At 43.1% G+C, this 18,608-nt stretch overlaps 1 protein-coding gene and 1 non-coding gene across 2 annotated transcripts; one reads left to right on the forward strand and one right to left on the reverse strand.

The window, feature by feature from the left end:
• Positions 1 to 8,528: 8,528 nt before the first annotated feature.
• GADD45A (growth arrest and DNA damage inducible alpha) lies at positions 8,529 to 11,643 on the forward strand. The gene is made up of 4 exons (XM_012767243.3): positions 8,529 to 8,884; positions 9,364 to 9,465; positions 9,674 to 9,911; positions 10,954 to 11,643. The coding sequence occupies exons 1-4, from the start codon at positions 8,841 to 8,843 to the stop codon at positions 11,065 to 11,067; spliced, it is 498 nt and encodes a 165-aa protein (XP_012622697.1). The 5' UTR covers positions 8,529 to 8,840; the 3' UTR covers positions 11,068 to 11,643.
• A 5,617-nt stretch (positions 11,644 to 17,260) lies between these two features.
• On the reverse strand, positions 17,261 to 17,370 carry LOC142869777 (U6 spliceosomal RNA). The gene has a single exon (XR_012918340.1). It is a non-coding gene; the product is annotated as a U6 spliceosomal RNA (small nuclear RNA).
• Positions 17,371 to 18,608: the final 1,238 nt, after the last annotated feature.

Here is an 18,608-nt window from a genome sequence, read left to right on the forward strand (position 1 = left end):
CAAGGGCTGTGAGTGAGTTGGGGGAGCAAGAGCAGACCTCTGCCCCTCTCCCCCACTCCCATCTGGCCACTTCAGCCGGGACATTTCTGCCTTTATCTATCTATATGTGAGGATTATGCCTGCTATGTCTTTCAGGGAAGTGAAGTTCTCTTAATAAAAAAAAAGTTCACGGCCTGGCACGGTGGCTCACACCTGTAATCCTAGGAAGCCGAGGTAATCCTGGGAGGACGAGGTGGGCAGATTGCTCGAGGTCAGGAGCTCGAAACCAGCCTGAGCAAGAGCGAGACCCCGTCTCTACTATAAATAGAAAGAAATTCATTGGCCAACTAATATATATAGAAAAAATTAGCTGGTCATGGTGGCGCATGCCTGTAGTCCCAGCTACTTGGGAGGCTGAGGCAGGAAGATCGCTTGAGTCCAGGAGATTGAGGTTGCTGTGAGCTAGGATGACGTCACAGCACTCACTCTAGCCTGGGCAACAAAGTGAGACTCTGTCTCACAAAAAAAAAAAAGTTCACAAGTATTTGACAAATGAGGAAACTGAGGAAGGGACAGGGTAAACAGCCTACCTGAGCTCACACATCATGCAAGCCACATTCTTGGAGGGACATCACATTAGATGTACCACAGTTGGCTGTGTATGCAAAGTAGCCACATAGGTCTTAATTTGACAGCATCATTTCAAAACTTCCTTAAATGCAAATCAGATATAAAATATAAACAAGCCTATAAACAGGCCTTCTTGTATTTGATGGTGATGCTTTCCTAAAATAGGGAGGATGGCTTGCCAAAGGGGAGGCTCCAGCTGAGAAAGCAAAATCCCTGACACATTTCTGCTTAGTGGCCAGTGATACTAATAAGCCTTTTCCCCCTATATCTTAAGGGAATGAGCAGGAACATATGGCAGAAATCCTTATAGGTCAACAACAGAATGTTAAACACAATCCATCACTTTGCCACAGACTGATATGGTCCAAGAAGCACAGGAGTAAAGTGTTCATAATGGACAGCCAGATAACAGTCTGTTCACTGCATTCTTTGGTTACTAAAAATGAAGCTACTTAGGACCTTTACAATATAAAGTCATACAGTAGCCAGAAAAGCATGTCAGATAGACATGGCCAGCCTCCGAGAGCAGCCGTCCAGAAATGAGGATGCCAAAAGACCATGTTCACCTAGACCTTCAAAAGATCAGTCTTATAGTGCCTAAATTAACCTGTTTTAATATTTAATATATTTCAGATCTTGAGACTGACATTTCATTGCCAAAGGAAAGGAGGACCAGAGAGAAATATAAGAATGCATGTTATTCACAGAATAACAACAACAAATCGAATGAACAATTTCAAAGTATAAGCTTTCCTGGTAGAAAATTACAGTTAATAAAGATTAAACACTTATAAGCACTAAAGCCAGAGAGAGAGGTAAAAGTTCAAAGAGTAGTAAAGAATGCTCTTATTTTCCTGTACTCCTTTTTCTTTTGTTCTCAGTCTCCTAGATATTACTTGAGTTCCTTAATTTCATATCCATTTGCAATTTTTGCATGTTGCTTCTATAACAAAACAAAACATCTTTGCCCTTTTGAATCTTCCACTTCAAAACTCACCTTCATAAAACCTCTCGAGGTTGTTTTCATCATCATTATAATCTCTTTATGCTACATTGAAAGAACGAGACTTGAAGCTTGGCAATTAAGTGCCTTTTAATCTACTGGGTTTTATATGTATATGCAGTACAGACTGGTAGAGGTCACAAATCCTTCATTTACAAAATGGGCCAGTTGGTAGCTCCTGAAAATAATATATACAAGAAAACATTTGGGTGGGGGTGGAGGGAGGATGAAGAGGAATATAAAATGCAGAAAAGGGCACATAACCTTCTGTCATTAAAAAATTCCAAGCAGCAAACTAGTATTAATATTTCATCAAGACTTCTTATATATGAAAAGAGACCAGAAGGTTTATAGCCCTATGATCTAGTTCATTAATTACATCTTTAAATCTGTACACCTTATTCATTCAACAATACCTGCTTTAACATATATTTCTTGAGTCCACTTTGTGCAAGGCACTTTTGTAGTCATTTGGGGATTAATCAGTGAACAAAAAAATTATTCAACCCCATTGAACCTATTCTTGGGGAGTAGGGTGGGCAGCAGAGGGGATTCAGATAAAAAACAATACATATGAGTAAAAGATATGTGAGAAGGTCATCAATGGTATGATTTCTAAAAGAGAAAGAACAGGGTTGAAGGGATTAGTAGTGTCAAGGCGTGAAGGTATTGCAGCTAACATAGAGTGGGCAGGGTGGGGCTTGGCTAGGAAGAGGACTTGAAGGGAATGAGCTGTGTGGACATGAGGAGAAAGACGATTCCAGGCATTCAGTCAGTACCAATGCCCTGCGGCAGAAGGAAGGCCAGTGCAGCTAGGGAAGAATAAGCATGGAGTGGGGGAGAGGGAGGGGAATAGAAGATGACATTGGACCAGGGATCAGATTGTTTTTATAACAGCTTTATTGAGATATAATTTACACCCTATCCAATTCACCCTAAATGTACTATTCCATGGTTTTTACTGTATCCACAGAGTTGTGCGATTATTACCACTATCAACATTAGAACATTTTCATTGTGGGGAACAAATTCTGTAGGATATTTTAAGCCATAGTAAGGACTTTGGCTTTTACTCTGAGTGAAAAGAAGCCATTGGTAAGTTTAGGTCTGAGAATTGACCGTGGTCTGATTTGTTACTTATAGGATCACTTTGGTTGCTGAAGATGAATGGAGCAGGGGCAAAGCAAAGAGAGACCAGGTGGGAGGTGATAGTGTTAGTGATGAGAAGTGGTTGAATTATGTCACATTTTGAAGCACAGTGGATAGGATTTGCTGATGGGCTGGGTGTGGGCTGTGAGAGAAAGTAGTCAAGAATGACACCAAGGTTTGGGGGCTGAACAATGGGAAGAATGGAGTTGCCATTGAGTAGGGACAGATTCAGGAGGACAATCAGGAGAGCAAGTTTTGTCATTTTAAGTTTGAGATGCTTATTGGATATTGACACAGAAATGATGAGTAAGCTCTGAGGCTCAGAACAGATGACTGACTAGGTTGGAAATATATTTGGGAGTCATCAGCATATAGCCATGAGACCAGATGAGATCACCAGGAGAGTAAATATAGACAGAGAAGAGAAGAGGTCCAAGGACTGAGCTGTTAAGTGGTTTGGAAGAAGAAAACTTTGCAAGGAAGTTGATGGGCGAATAGAATTGTCTCTTCTATTTCAGAGAAAGAAAACTCAGAAATATGTTCAAGGTGCAAAAACAAACTACCAATGGCTAATTACCAACTCAGACCACCTACCTTCCTTACCAGTGATTAGCCTGCCAAGCAAAGCCTCTCAGAACATTCCTCCTGTGGTGGAATCTTAGGGATGTGGGGAAGCTGGGTTGGTGAGGGGAATCTTGAATGTCCTAGTGAGTCTCTTCATCTGACACCTCAACTGACTGGGCCCTGCTTGGCTGGTGAAACGTGAACAGCTGGTGGCAGCACAAGGTAGTTAGCCCAAAGCTCAAATCAACACCATGACTTCACTACCATAATTCTTATTAGCTGAAGGGAATTTCCACAGGATAAGGATTTATTGAACACACACACACACAAAGATGGCATTAAGGGTATTATATTAATTTTTGATGGTAAGTAACAAATTACCACAAACTTAGGGGCTTGGCTAGGCGTGGTGGCTCACGCCTGTACCCCTAGCACTCTTGAAGGTCTAGGCAGGCGGATTGCTTGAGCTCAGGAGTTCGAGACCAGCCTGAACAAGAGTGAGACCCTGTCTCTATTAAAAATAGAAAAAATTAGCTGGGTGTGGTGGCACACGCCTGTAGTCCCAGCTACTCAGGAAGCTGAGGCAAGAGAACAGCTTGAGCCCAGGAGTTTGAGGTTGTTGTGAACTATGATGCTGCCATGGCACTCAAGCCAGGGCAACAGAGTTAGACTCTGTCTCAAAAAAAAAAACCAAAAAAAAACTTAAGGGCTTAAAACAGCACCTATTTATTGTCTCACAGTTTCTGTACCTCAGAAGTCCTTGCATGGCTCAGCTGGATTTCCTTCTTAGGGTCTCAGAAAGCTAAGATCAGTATTGGCCATGGTGCATTCTCATCTAGAGGCTAGACTAGGGAAGCATATGTTGGAAAACTTCATTTCCTTTGAGTTGTAGTCTGCTTCTTCCAAGCCAGCAGTGGAGAGTTTCATGCTTCCAGGCTCTCTTGGGAGAAGTCCTGGGCCCTTTTCCACAGGACTCTCGTGATTAAGCCAGGCCTGCCTGGGATAATCTCTCTTTTGATTAACTGGATGTCAATGAATTAAGGGCCTTAATTGTATCTGCCAAATCCTTTCACCTTTGCAGTAGAATGTAATATAATCGTGGGCATGATAGCCCAACACTATTGCCATAGTCTATTGGTTAGAAAGTCATGGGTTTTGCCCACAATCAGGGAGAGGGGATATACAGAGTATAACACCAAGGGTTAGAGATATTGAGGACATCTTAGAATTGTGCCCACCACAGTGATTGTCCAAGAGACTAAAACTTGATGTTAGATTGAAATAGAAGTACTGGTCCTAAGAAAGATCTATTTTTAGGTGACAGCAAATCTTGTTTGAATGATCTTCCCTGGGGAAAAAAATGAGGGAAATTCGCAGGCCTGCCTTGAGCAAATAACTTCACCAGATTTATACAAAAAAAAAAAAAAAAAGTCAGGAAACTTACATTTGGTAGTTGTGGGGGTTTTTTGTTTGTTTGTTTTGAGACAGAGTCTCACTCTGTTGCCTGGGCTAGAGTGCCATGGCATCAGCCTAGCTCACAGCACCCTCAGACTCCCGGGCTCAAGTGATCCTTCTGCCTTAGCCTCCCGAGTAGCTGGGACTACAGGCATGCACCACCATGCCTGGCTAATTTTTCTATATATTTTTAGTTGGCCAAGTAATTTCTTTCTATTTATAGTAGAGATGGGGTCTCAGTCTTGCTCAAGCTGGTTTTGAACTCCTGACCTTGAGCAATCCCCTGGCCTCAGCCTCCCAGAGTGCTAGGATTACAGGCATGAGCCACAGTGCCTGGAGGTAGTTGTTTTTCTAAGAAACGGGGGCCCACTCTGTCACCCAGTCTAGAGTACAGTGGCAAGATCACAACTTACTGCAACCTTGAACTCCTCACTCAAGTGATGCTCTTGCCTCAGACTCCTAAGTAGCTGGGACTATTGGTGCATGCCACTATACCCAGCTAATTTTTAAATTTTTTGTAGAGAGTCTCACCATGTTGCCCAGCCACGCTTATCTCAAACTCCTGGGCCCAAGAGATGCTCCTGCCTTGGCCTCCCAAAGTGCTAAGATTAGAGGTGTGAGCCACCGTGCCTAGCTAGGAACTTTATGATTTTTAACAATAAAAATATAATATAATTTTAGGTAGGTGATAAATATATCTGTCATAGTCTAATCTTCTCCTTTAATGTAAACAATGATTTGTCTAAGCATTATATTTCTTTCAGTTGTTAAAGCACTGACAATTTTTGAAATAAAGAAATATAATAATTCTGTATTATAGAACCAGTAGTGGGAATGTATGTATGATAAGAGTGAAGAAAATATCAAAAAGATCTTTAATATGCAAAGCAGGGAGCAATGCTAAAATAATTGAGAAATTCTTGAGTACATATTTCCATATGATTTCCAAATATAACCATTTGGCATCCTTACAAACATTACTACAAGGTAATTCTAGTCCTGTATACTTGAGTACTTATAGTACTCAGGATTACCTGTAGTAGTTTTAAAAATGCCTTCACATGTTGGAGTTATTACACTGATTTTTTAAAAAAGTATATACATATCAGTTACAATGATGTAGGAAAATTTCTCTGATTTACAATTTGATACCAACTCCCCCTAGGACTAATGAGCATTAAATAAATCATCTATGATCATTCTAATGTATAACTGCAATCTAACTGTGTAGCTAGAAGTAGTTTCTACTTCCAGCCACAAGGCCCAACTTTGAAGATAATCACTGATGAAACATTCTAGGTAGACTCAGCACTGAGTAAAATGATGTAATATATCTGAGTCAGAAAGTATGACAAATGAATATTTTTGAATACTGGAAGCCTGAGCTTATCTCACAGAGAAAACCTCGACAACACTTGAACAAATAACTTTCCCAGGAAATAGCGTGCAGTATAGTTTTTGAGTGAGGGACAAAGCCTATGATAAGGAGCCATTTCAAACCACATTTTTACTGCATATGGTTGACTTGGGCGGGGCACTATTAGAACTTTGGTTCATTTGAATTGGTGTAAACAATACATGGGTTCTACTGTCCTACAGCTTCCATTCAGATGACTAAAGTCATGGGACTTTCAGCATAGCTAGCTGATGACAGTGCATACTATTTTGTCCCAAAATCCAGTTCAAGCCTGGACATACCAGTTAGATAGTAAGCTGTTTAAAGGCAAAGGACCAGGAATTGTACAGGTCTTGGTATATAGTAGGACATGAAAAAGTGTTTTTGAACTAAAGTTAAATGTGGACTACCTTAGAATTCATGCAATGCACAGGACTGCAGGATTCTGAGATGTTGTTTAACTCTCAGATTCTACTTGACTCAATTAACACTGACTGCTTCAATTAAATGCAGGAATTGTGCTAGGTGCTGAGGACACCAAGTTGATAAGTCACAGTCCCTCCTGTCAAGAAACTCACATGATCCCTAATTCGTTATCAGCTTGCTATGATCACATTTCCTTCCAAAGAATTTCTAAGCAATGCCTAGTGGATACAACCTTGAAGTTCCTTAGAACAGTTCAACAATCTCCAAATGATGACTCAGGCCAGATTGTGTAACTCAGGTTTTGTCTGCAAAACTGAAAATGCTTCAGAACCTACTTAAATTTCTATGTTGAGGAAATTCTTTAACAAAGACATCACATGCTAGGATTTAAGGTATAAATGTGAGGTACACAATTTTCCTTGAGTGAATTATGCACTGACCATGACCATTTCTTTACTCAAATGTTCTAACAACGCAGTTAGAAATTGAGTGCAAAATGGCAGCTCAAATAAATGAACCAGAAAACTGACCTATCACTTTCCATTTTCACTAAATTAAGATCACGAGAACTAGAATGATAAAAACATAAGGGTGCAAAACTCCCATGTACCTTTGCAAAAAATTTCTTCTGTGACCTTTGGCTGAGTAGTGACCTTAATAATGCAAGCATTGTTTTGAATGCAAGCATGTGGGAGGCATTTTCACTACTTCTGGTGACTTCGGTAGGCTTCAGAAATGTTTTTGCATTTATTGCATAAACTCATAAAACAAAGGAAGGGGCTTTCAAACTATTCAGTGAGAGTCTATAAAGTTTGTTTTTCAAAAATGTCTAACTACTGCTTACAGTTATAAAGGTCTGCTTTCCACCTACAAGTTGCCATTATCTCAAAGGTGAAATGTTAGCATATGACTAAAACTTCCTATAGCTACAGCTTCATGATTCAGCAGCAACATCAATAATTCACAGTGAGATCATAGGCTCTCTGTGGAAGGTAGTGACATACATGCCTTATGAAGGGAAGCTTAGGGCATATCGAGAGCATTTTGAATTAAGACTTGTGGCTTGTGGGGGTGTCAGATATTTGTCTCTCAGCTGGTAGGAGTGCAGAAGGATCCTTCTTTGGGAAAGGCTCCTTCAGAAAGGTGAATTTGGGTTGTCAGGCTGGGATTCACACATGTGGTCACCAGGTCCCCACCTATCCCGGCTCTCCACCTATCCCAGCGCGCAGTTTTCCAGAATTACACTGGGCAGGTGGGATGCCTTTCTGCTTTTAGTGGAAAAGATTGCAACTTGGTTCCCTGCCATCACTAAACACAAATGTGTTGGTTTTTCTTTTTTGAGCTTCCAACCCTTGCAACCTTCCAAAAATAAATCAAACCAGCCATCAGGGCACCGAAATAATACTACTACTAATAAGCAGCTTTGCCTAGACTTACACAAACAACACTTCTGAGGTAAACTTTGCCCCAGAGGTCTGGAGACACTTTTCTTTATGTAATCTCGCTTACTAATAATTACTAGACTTGGGTGCATTAACCCTGGAAATAGATTTTAATAGCCACCCCTTAAAACAAACGACATGAAACGGTAATTTTTTTAAAAAGTGCACCAACTAGAAAAACACTTGGCAGGCTGCTTGGGCCCAAGTTGAAGACACCTCCTGCCACTGCGAAGCCCTCCACTCCACAGGGCCCCCACCAACCTGGCAAGACCGCCTGCAGGGGACCCGCCTTTCTACCTCTGGCGGCACCAGCACCGCCCCCTCCCCTCGGGTCACCTCCCGCGTGGCTCCTCCCCCTTCTGCTCCTCTTAGCCTAGTTCCAGGGGCTGGGGCCAAATTGCCACAGCAGACTCATTTGCATAGGCCAATGGCCGCGCCGTATGCAAATGAGGCGGGAGGTGGTTGGCTGAAGCTTGGCAGGATAACTCCGGCGAGCGGGGCCTTTTGTCCTCCAGTGGCTGGGAGGCAGCTGCCGGGTAGGTGTCGCTGCGGGCGGCGAGACGAGGGCCCTAGAGCCTGCGGACGAGCGAGTGGGGCGGGAGGGAGAACTGCGCGGCGGCGGCGGCGGACGCTGGAGGAGGAGCCCGGGCGGGCGAGGGGAGGCCGGAGCGCGCCGGGGCCGGAGCTTGCCGCGCGGCGCGGGTAAGCGGGAGCAGAGAGCAGGCGCCCGCGCGCGCACGGTGGCAGGAGCAGCCCGCACGCCGCGCTCTCTCTGTGGGCGACCTGCAGTTGCAATATGACTTTGGAAGAATTCTCGGCTGGAGAGCAGAAGACTGAAAGGTAAGTCGGTCTGCGGCCTTTTCGGACCGAACTCCTCTTTTGCTCCCCGTGCACCCCAGTGCAGCCGGGCCGTGGATGGTTTGCAGGAGAACGAGCGGGAAAGTTTGCAGAGGTGCCTCCCAAGGGCGCCCGTGGGTGGAAAGAATTTGCCCCCTAATCCGGCCGAGTCCTGCCAGGGGCCTTTACAAAGGGCAGAAGTGGCCGTCGCTGCCCGTGCGGCTCCCGCGGCTCCCACAGCCTGTGGCAGTGTCCTCCGGGCAGGGTAGCAGGGGGCACTCTTGGGGCTCCTCACAGGGGCTGCAAGGGGTCATGGGGGGTGACGGAGCTGGGGGAGCCCTGGACTTGCGGAAAGCCCGGGTGCACGGTGGCACTTGCACTCGGGGAGGGAGGGAGGGTCGGTGGTGATGCGGGGTTGAGGGTGGCGACGGCGCCAAGGGCAGCCGGGCTGACGGGACCCCCTCACCTTTGCCGGCGTGTAGGATGGATAAGGTGGGGGATGCCCTGGAGGAAGTGCTCAGCAAAGCCCTGAGTCAGCGCACTATCACCGTCGGGGTGTACGAGGCGGCCAAGCTGCTCAATGTGTAAGTGGGGCCCTTGCGTGTCTTCTCGCCGCACCCCTCCCACCCCCTGCAGCGCCGCCTTCGGCCGCTTTCCATCTGCCCCCGTGGCTGCCAGCCCCAGGGGAGCGCGCGAGCCGGGTGGCGCCCCCCGGGGACCCGGGCGGGGCTGCGGGCGCCCACGCGGGTGGGTCGTGGCCCTGTGGTCACTGGCCCCGCCCGCTGCCCCCAGCGACCCTGATAACGTGGTGCTGTGCCTGCTGGCGGCGGACGAGGACGACGACAGGGATGTGGCTCTGCAGATCCACTTCACCCTGATCCAGGCATTCTGCTGCGAGAACGACATCAACATCCTGCGCGTCAGCAACCCGGGCCGGCTGGCCGAGCTCCTGCTCCTGGAGACCGACACGAGCCCGGCGGCGAGCGAGGGCGCCGCGCAGCCCCCGGACCTGCACTGCGTGCTGGTGACGGTAAGAGCGCGGGCTGGAACCCGGGAAGGAGGGGAGCAGGGCCGGCGCCTGACTGCAGATCTGGAAGGGGTGGGGGTCAAGAGAGTGCTTGCCTTTGCCCCGCTGATGAGCGGCTGGACTTTCAGCCGAGATGTACTAGTTTCATCGTCAGGATTTTCTCTGGTACAGAACATGTCTAAGCATGTTGGAGGCTGCCAGCAGCGGAAGAGATCCCTAGATCCCTGTGAGTCAGCAGTCAGCCCAGCTACTCCCTACCTACATCTGTACTACCTCCCGTGACTAATTCCTTTAACAGGGCAGATTAGATAAAGCCAAATAAATTCCTGGCTCACCCTTCATTAAGGAGTCAGCTTCATTCTCTGCCAGTCAAAGCTAAAAATAGAAATGGTGTAGGAGACAGACCTTATTCTCTAGAAATACATTAAGAGGATAGAGTGGAATTCTTTTTTCTTTGCAATCTTGCATTTTGTTAAATGGACCTTTTTTTTCCTGATGAAAACCTTTGGTAGGTAGATAAATTGTGTTTTCATAGGTAAGTGTGCTGCCTTTGTCTTCTAAATTTTACTCCTTTTTGATTGGGGAAGTGGCAGCCTAATTATTTTGCTAGTCCTGGAAAGTACTGCTCTGTCTTTTGGGAAGACAACTGCTGGCAATTCCATTTAACTGCTGAGGACCTCTCATCTCATCGTACATGCAGCACGGAAATCTTTCCCAAAACTTTCACTCAGGGCTCTCTGCCAGGGTACACAAGATACTCTTATGCAAAACTGAAAGGATATCACGCAAACATGTATGTGGCTCAACGCAGATGGCAAGTGTTCAGTCTTTGCAGAGTGTAGTTTAATAGATAATTACCCGTGACAGTTTTGCAGGAAACCCAACTACCTAGAAGAAACTTTATTTTTTGTGCTTGTAACTTGTCTCCCTGTCACATAGCCAAAATATAGAATGTTTAAGTGTCTTCCCCTCCAAAGTAGTATAATGATTAGCAAATGCTGATTTTTTTTTAATAGTAAGTTTATTGTTCTAAATTTGTTCCCAGAATCCACATTCGTCGCAATGGAAGGATCCTGCCTTAAGTCAACTTATTTGTTTTTGCCGGGAAAGCCGCTACATGGATCAGTGGGTTCCAGTGATTAACCTCCCTGAACGGTGATGGCATCTGAATGAAAATAACTGAACCAAATTGCACTGAAGTTTTTGAAATACCTTTGTAGTTACTCAAGCAGTTACTCCCTACACTGATGCAAGGATTACAGAAACTGATGTCAAGGGGCTGAGTGAGTTCAACTACATGTTCTAGGGGCCCGGAGATAGATGACTTTGCAGATGGATAGAGGTGAAAATGAAGAAGGAAGCTGTGTTGAAACAGAAATACAAGTCAAAAGGAACAAAAATTACAGAGAACCACGCAGGAAGGAAAACTATGTATTAATTTAGGATGGTTGAGTTACATTAAAATAAACCAAATATGCTTTGTTAAAGTTTAAATGTGCAGCCATAGTTTGGGTATTTTTGGTTTATATGCCCTCAAAAAAAAAAAAAAAAAGAAAAAGAAAAGCTGAATGGGTTCATCATATTTTAAAACCATATTTTATTGTATTTCGATGAGATGTTAATTCTCAAAAGTTTTATTATAAATCGTACTAAGTTATTTTATGACATGAAAAGTTATTTATGCTATAAATTTTTTGAAACAATGCCTACAATAAACTGGTATGGAATAATTGCATCATTTCTCAATGTGTGCTTTTGTTTCTTTTAGCTTGGACATTATTAACATATTTTACTGATGCTTTGCTCTACACTAGGTCCTAAGTCAGAAAAACAGGTGACTTAAGAGCAACTGGGGCTGCTGTTAGGGAAAAATGATTAGAGATTCGACTTGCAAAATTTGAATATTATAGTTCAATGATATTAGTGCTGTAATAATAAAATTATATGCAAAATGTTGAAAAAGCAGAGTGACCAAAGCTACCTGCAAGACCAAGTGAAGTTTTTACTGAGGGAGAGATCATTGTATTTGGGTCTTAAAAAATGAGTTTCCTTTTCCTAGCTAGCAAGGAAAGGGATATTGCTAGTAGCTGCACTAGTTTGTGCAAAGGTGTGGAGGCCTGAAAGATCACAACGTGGTCAGGGAACACAGAGCGATTCTGTGTGTGCCTCTGGTGTGGAAAGATAAGAGAGAGATAGCTGCAAAAGGAAGGTGGGGATTAGGCCGAGGCTATGAAGGGCATCCTGCGTCACTCTTATGCATTTGGGCTTCCTTCTGTAAACTTCAGGCAGATAGAGGCGTTCATGGAGGAAGTGGCATGATCAGTGTTCTAGAAGCTGTGAAAGCTGGTGATTGGGATGAGGGGCTGTAGGTAAGAAGGCCAATGAGGAAGTGACTAAGAAACCAAGACTGCACCTTGCAGAACTATATTTACCGAGCAAACAGGGAAGTGGCCTGGCAGTCTTCTGATGCCCTTAGTCTCTCCCTGGAGCTTTGTACCTTCTAGCTCAACCTTTCTACTATGGTTCTGAAGGGTCTGGTTAGATTAAATTATATCAGGTGGGAGAGATGGCAGAAAAGAAAAAGCAAAAGAAAGGCTTTAGCACAACAATCATCTTTAGTTGGAACAGACACTTGATAATTAACTGCAACAATCTCATCTAGTCATAGCCAAAGAAAGCAAAAATGCTTACTGAGGCAAGGCCTAGTAGAGCTTTGGTCCATAGGATTTTTCTTTGCCTACTTCTCAAACCATACTCCCATGGCTCCCCTGCCATCTGTCGCTCAGCCTTGTCATGACTACATACAATCAGGAAAAAGTAGAGAAAAATCAACCAATACCAATAATTCCAAGCTTCTGCATATTTTAGGAATAACATAGGCCCCTAAGCCCTTCACGTTGCAATTAAGTTTGTTTTTCCACATCTGCTAGAAATGTGGGTTTTAGGCCTTATTTAGGCTTGTATCCTTTTTTCTTTTAAGCCAACGCCCAGTCTGAAATATAGCTGGTATTTAATAATTGTTTTTATATTACCAAAAGATTGAGAGTGGTGAATTTTAAACAGAAGGATTTTTTTGCATTTCCACTCAGGGAGTTTTTATCCTTTTTCACAACTATTTGATAAAAACCGTTCTGCAAAGATGTGTGAAACTAGGTAGGCAGAGTGGAGAAAGCAGCTTTGCCTGGCGGAAAGCATGCCAGCAGCCAGTCTTGGTTAATCCTCCATCCTGCTTTCCATAAAATGGAGATCACATTACTCATCTTGCAGAGCTGTAGCCTCTCCTACAATTCTGGAACCTCCTGGAAGGCAGGACTAATATCTGATGGTGGTAGCCCAGCAGTTGACACACGTGCCAGCAAGCAGTAGGTACTGAATTAATATTTGTTGAATAAATACATGATTAGAAAAAAATGAATGCAACTACCTGGCACATGATGAGTACTCAAGAGAGTGTCTACCACTAAAACCCCAGTGGTAACAAGAGGAAGAATTTTAAGACATCAGAGAGCTGTCTGTTGCTTATAACATGTACGTTTATATATTGATTTATACTTTTAAAAAGAGGTTTTGTGAATCTCTTCAAAATTCATACTGCTTAGAGATGAAGTAGTAGTAGTTATATATTCTTTACATTATTTTGTTTGAGGAAAATCTCAGCAATTAATACAATGCTGTTGTTTTTGTTTTTGTTTTAGGTTTTTGTTTTTTTTTGAGACAGAGTCTCACTTTGTTGCCCAGGCTAGAGTGAGTGCCGTGGCGTCAGCCTGGCTCACAGCAACCTCAATCTCTGGGGCTCAGTGATCCTTCTGCCTCAGTCTCCTGAGTAGCTGGGACTACAGGCATGCGCCACCATGCCCGGCTAATTTTTTGTATATATATTTTTAGCAAGTCAATTAATTTATTTCTACTTTTGGTAGAGACGGGGTCTTGCTCAGGCTGGTTTCGAACTCCTGACCTTGAGCAATCCGCCCGCCTCGGCCTCCCAAAGTGCTAGGATTACAGGAGTGAGCCACTACGCCCGGCCTTGTTTTAGGTTTTAACTGTTGCTTTTCTTTCCTGATTGAACGTAACACAAAGTTAACACACACAACATTGAAAAATCTAATCATGAAACAGTTAATTATAAACAAGTATAAAATTACCTGAATGGCTTCACCTCTAATTGATATTAATATTCCTCACTGGTCTCCTTAAAAAACATTAAACCTACTTACTACCAGCTAGGTAGAAATGTTACTGTAAGAACAAAAATCCCCTCATCTACCTAAGGTGTGTTGTATGTTGAAAATTGGAAAATACCTATATTTTTTCCACTGGCAACTTCACCTCAGTGCCATAAATAGCATCGCCTCCTCCTTTTTATAATTAACCAAGGCCCTCGGTAAGTTAAACTTTCATAATGACAGGATCCATGAAGTAGTTAATCTCCTATAATACATATATTATTTCTGAAATCAAGAAAAGAAGGTCATTTCTAGGAAAGAGTTGTTTGTAAACTGCCGTTTGAAAGTATTTCCAAAGCATGTTTTGAGATACCTACTGTAACCCTGGTGAAGTAATTGTTTCCTTAATTTTCTTAACTACATGGGTTAAATTTTATTCTTTGATATATGGTAAAAGGCTGCAAGCAGTGAGACATGTTTTCTTTTTTTTTTTTTTTTTTTTTTTTTTTGAGACAGAGTCTCGCTTTGTTGTCCAGGCTAGAGTGAGTGCCGTGGCGTCAGCCTAGCTCACAGCAACCTCAAACTCCTGGGCTCAAGCAATCCTTCTGCCTCAGCCTCCCGAGTAGCTGGGACTACAGGCATGAGCCACCATGCCCGGCTAATTTTTTATATATATATATCAGTTGGCCAATTAGTTTCTTTCTATTTATAGTAGAGACGGGGTCTCGCTCTTGCTCAGGCTGGTTTTGAACTCCTGACCTTGAGCAATCCGCCCGCCTCGGCCTCCCAAGAGCTAGGATTACAGGCGTGAGCCACCGCGCCCGGCCTGAGACATGTTTTCTTCACATGAACAAAACTTAATGGCATGATTTGACACCAAACCAGTTCCCTCAAATTAAGAATTGAATCTGTTTTTGTTTTTTTTTTTTTGTAAAGAAATCAGGTCTCACTCTGTCGCCCAGGCTGGAGTGCAATAGTATGATCATAGCTCACTGTAACCTCAAACTCCTGGGCTCAAGCCATCTTTCTGCCTTAGCCTCCCTGATAGCTAGGACCACAGGTGTGTACAAGCACAGCCAGCTAATTTTAAATTTTTTCTTTTTACAGCCAGGGTCTTGGTATATTGCCCCGGCTGTTCTTGAACTCCTGGGCTCAAGTGATCCTCCTGCCTTGGCCTCTCAAAGTGCTGGGATTACAGGTGTGAGCCACAATGCTTGACTTTTTTTTTTTTTTTTTTAACAATCCTTTGATAAACATAAGAACTTCTGTTGAAAAGGTTGTATTCATGAAAACCACCATGTAGGCTTACTTACTGTAGGCAAAGGTGCTTGTTATGTTGAATTCTACAAGGAAATCAGAAAATACTCTGGCCTCCAGGAGCTCACAGTCTAGTGAAGCAATGAGATATGTACATTGATACATATTGTCCAAAACAGAAAATGCCCAGCAACATACAAAAGGTCTAGAAAACAGTTATAGAGTTCAAAGGATACAAATCTCTGGAGAATATATAGAAATAGAACGGAAAAAGGTTGGAAGCTCTCTGATCAGAAGCTAGCATTGTATTTTTCAACAGCACAAAAACTCTTGATTGATTGAATATCGAATATAATTCTGCTAGGTGTGGCAGAGAGTACAAAGATGTAGCCTATGGAAGCACTTGTCCTTAACAGGTTTATAATCTATAGGGAAATTGTGATAAGCACATTTTTTAAAAACAGATAAGCACACTCATTCCTTTAATGCTATTTATTGAATGCCTATCATGTTCCTGGCACTGTGTTTGGTCCCAAGGCTACAAAAGTGAAAAAGCATTTGCCTTCAAGGATGTGCACAATTTAGGAAAGATATCTGTAATCCTGGGTGATAAGTGATAATGGGGTATATTCAAGACCTAAGTGTTCCTGCAGTCAGGGAACGTTTGCCAGGTTCAGTGAGACCGGAAAGACGAAGAGATTTGCCAGGTGAACGTGAAGGGCATTTATTGTAGGAGGAAGAACTACAGCTCAGAAGGGTACAGATTCAAAGCATTTTGAGCCTGGCTTCTGGGGGACAAGACGACTTACACAGGGCTTGCTACATGCTGCACACTGAGCATTTTACCTACAGCAACTCCTTAGCGCTCACAACAGCCCTGTGGAAGGAAGTGCTATTATTATCCCCATTTTGAAGGTGAAAAGACTGATGTACAGGGAAATTTATTTGCTCAGAATCATATAGTTAGTAAGTGGCAAGACCAGGATGCAAACATGTTCTCCAATGGTGGGTGATGAAGTGGGAAAGATAGTAGGAACCAGAGCATGATTTTCCAGCAAGCCATGCTTTTCTCTGCTAGGTGACAGAAAGCCATTGAAAAAATCACTGGTAGAGCTAAGAGAGGAGACACGGTGCTGTCACCACCACGAGAGAGTCAAGGATAAGATACTATAGCTCACAAAGTCCTAACGTGAGGATGGAAACTGGTAGCTAGGAGAAATTTGGTTCACACAATGTTTAATAGCTTTATAAAAAAAGTCAATTGTAAACATTTAAACATGGGTAAATTTCTTAGCAAAATCCTGATTTCTATTGTCTTGAAAACTTCCTGTATGTGGTGACAATGGTGTACATTCTGCATGGAGGTAATTGGCTGGAGCTGAAAGGAGGCCCCTCCCCCTTAGGAATTGCCACAGACCTCACCCCTCCCTATTATAGCTCGCTGGACTGAGGTACTTCCCTCCCTAATCCTTTTAGGCATCTGTGGTCCACCCTTTACCCCCAACCCCAACAACGAACATCTCTCAGTCTGAGGCTCAGAATCTTCCTGTGTAAAATGAAGAGTTTACACTGTCAGAATTTCTCACACTCTTCTGATGATAATAAGGCCTTGTGGTGCTTATTAAAAATACTGTTTCAAGACCCCTTCCCAGAAGCTTTCCATTAAGTGAGGCTAGGATAAGGCTAGTAATTTTTCTTTCTTTCTTTCCTTTTTTTAAAGAGATAGTGTCTCGCTCTGTCACCCACGCTAGAGTGCAGTGATCCAATCATAGGTCACTGTAACCTCAAATTTCTGGGCTCAACGTAATTCTTCCACTTGTGCCTCCTGAGTAGCTGGGACTACTGGTGTGAGCCACCACACCGAGGTAATTTTTCTATTTTTTATAGAGACAGTCTAGCTGTGTTGCCCAGGTCAGAGAATTTATTTATTTTTTATTTTTATGTTTTTAATTATTTTTATCATGTCATCCTTGCACAGGGGGCCACACTAATCTTCTCTATATTGTCCCAATTTTTAGTATATGTGCTGCCGAAGCGAGCATCAGAGAATTTAATTTTTTAAACAAGTACTTCAGGTAACGCTTATTATAAAGGAAGTTCGAGAAACACTGCATGCTCTCTTGGAGTTCTTCCAGCTGAAGATTCAGCAGAGCCACTCTACAAATCTCAGGGGTTAGAGAGTGAGAAGCTTCCACTACATGAATCAGTTCCCAGTCTCTCTTGATGTCAGCCCACCAGGAGGAATGCAGATTTCTCTGCAAAAGTTGCAGGGATTCCCAGGGAAGAGGTGTATCAGAACCATTTTGCTACCTGGGGACAGAGTTAGAATTTCTTAGTTAACTAAGATGTCAGAACTACAAGAGGTGGGAGAGTCCACAAACAGAATGGTTGTCACCTCTCCTTGAATTGACAGATCAACAGATCTCTTATGAACTAGACACAGTGCCCTGCACTTTGAAGACCAGGAAGAAGCTGATCAGCATGATAAAAACAACCTGTTATTGTTATACAAGGAGTGTGCTCAGTGTCAGGCACATAGTAGGGGCTGAGAAGTAAGTGAGGTTTCTGTTTTTCTTAAATCCACTAGCATTTTCTTCCTTACAATGGGCTTTCACATTTATTAACTCATTTGATTCTCTGCCAAGCAACTGAATCTCAGCGAGGTCGAGGACTATCTCCAGGGTCCCATGGCAAGGAAGTAGAAGAATCAGAATTTACTGCAAACTCAGTGCTCTTTATACTAGAGCTGTCTCTCAAAGAGGCCAGTTGGAGAGCAGAGATTAGCCTGAGGTAGGATGAAATTAATTGAATCTAATCTTTTACTTATCCATTAAGTGGGACAGAGCCTCAGGAAAACTAAAAGCTAGGAGGAGAGATTTCTAAGAATTGTTGTCTTTCATCTCAGAACTGGAAAAGTTCTAAGGATCACTGTAAAAAATGATCACTGTGTCCTTGTGTGCTTTCATTGCTAACATCTTTTTTAGAATTAAGGACCTGAGAAAGAATTTATGCAGAAAAGCAGCAAACTTTCTTAGTATTATCGCTTAACACACCATTATATCACCGTATTGTAATCTTACAACCATTGAAATAAGCACTCAGCAAGAAATGGCTCACCTGGAGAAGGGTCTTCTGATTTCATTTTGCTTCTTTGTGTAACTTTTAAGGACAGGGCTGGCAAAAGATAAAGAATAAGAGCATAGCAGTTAAGACAGTGGTCTTTGAAAATCAGAATGAACTGGGCTCAGATCCTGGATCGTAGAATGGGGGAAAGTTAGTG

Source organism: Microcebus murinus, chromosome 2 (assembly GCF_040939455.1).
Source record: "Microcebus murinus isolate Inina chromosome 2, M.murinus_Inina_mat1.0, whole genome shotgun sequence".
NCBI classification, from domain to species: Eukaryota; Metazoa; Chordata; class Mammalia; order Primates; family Cheirogaleidae; genus Microcebus; species Microcebus murinus.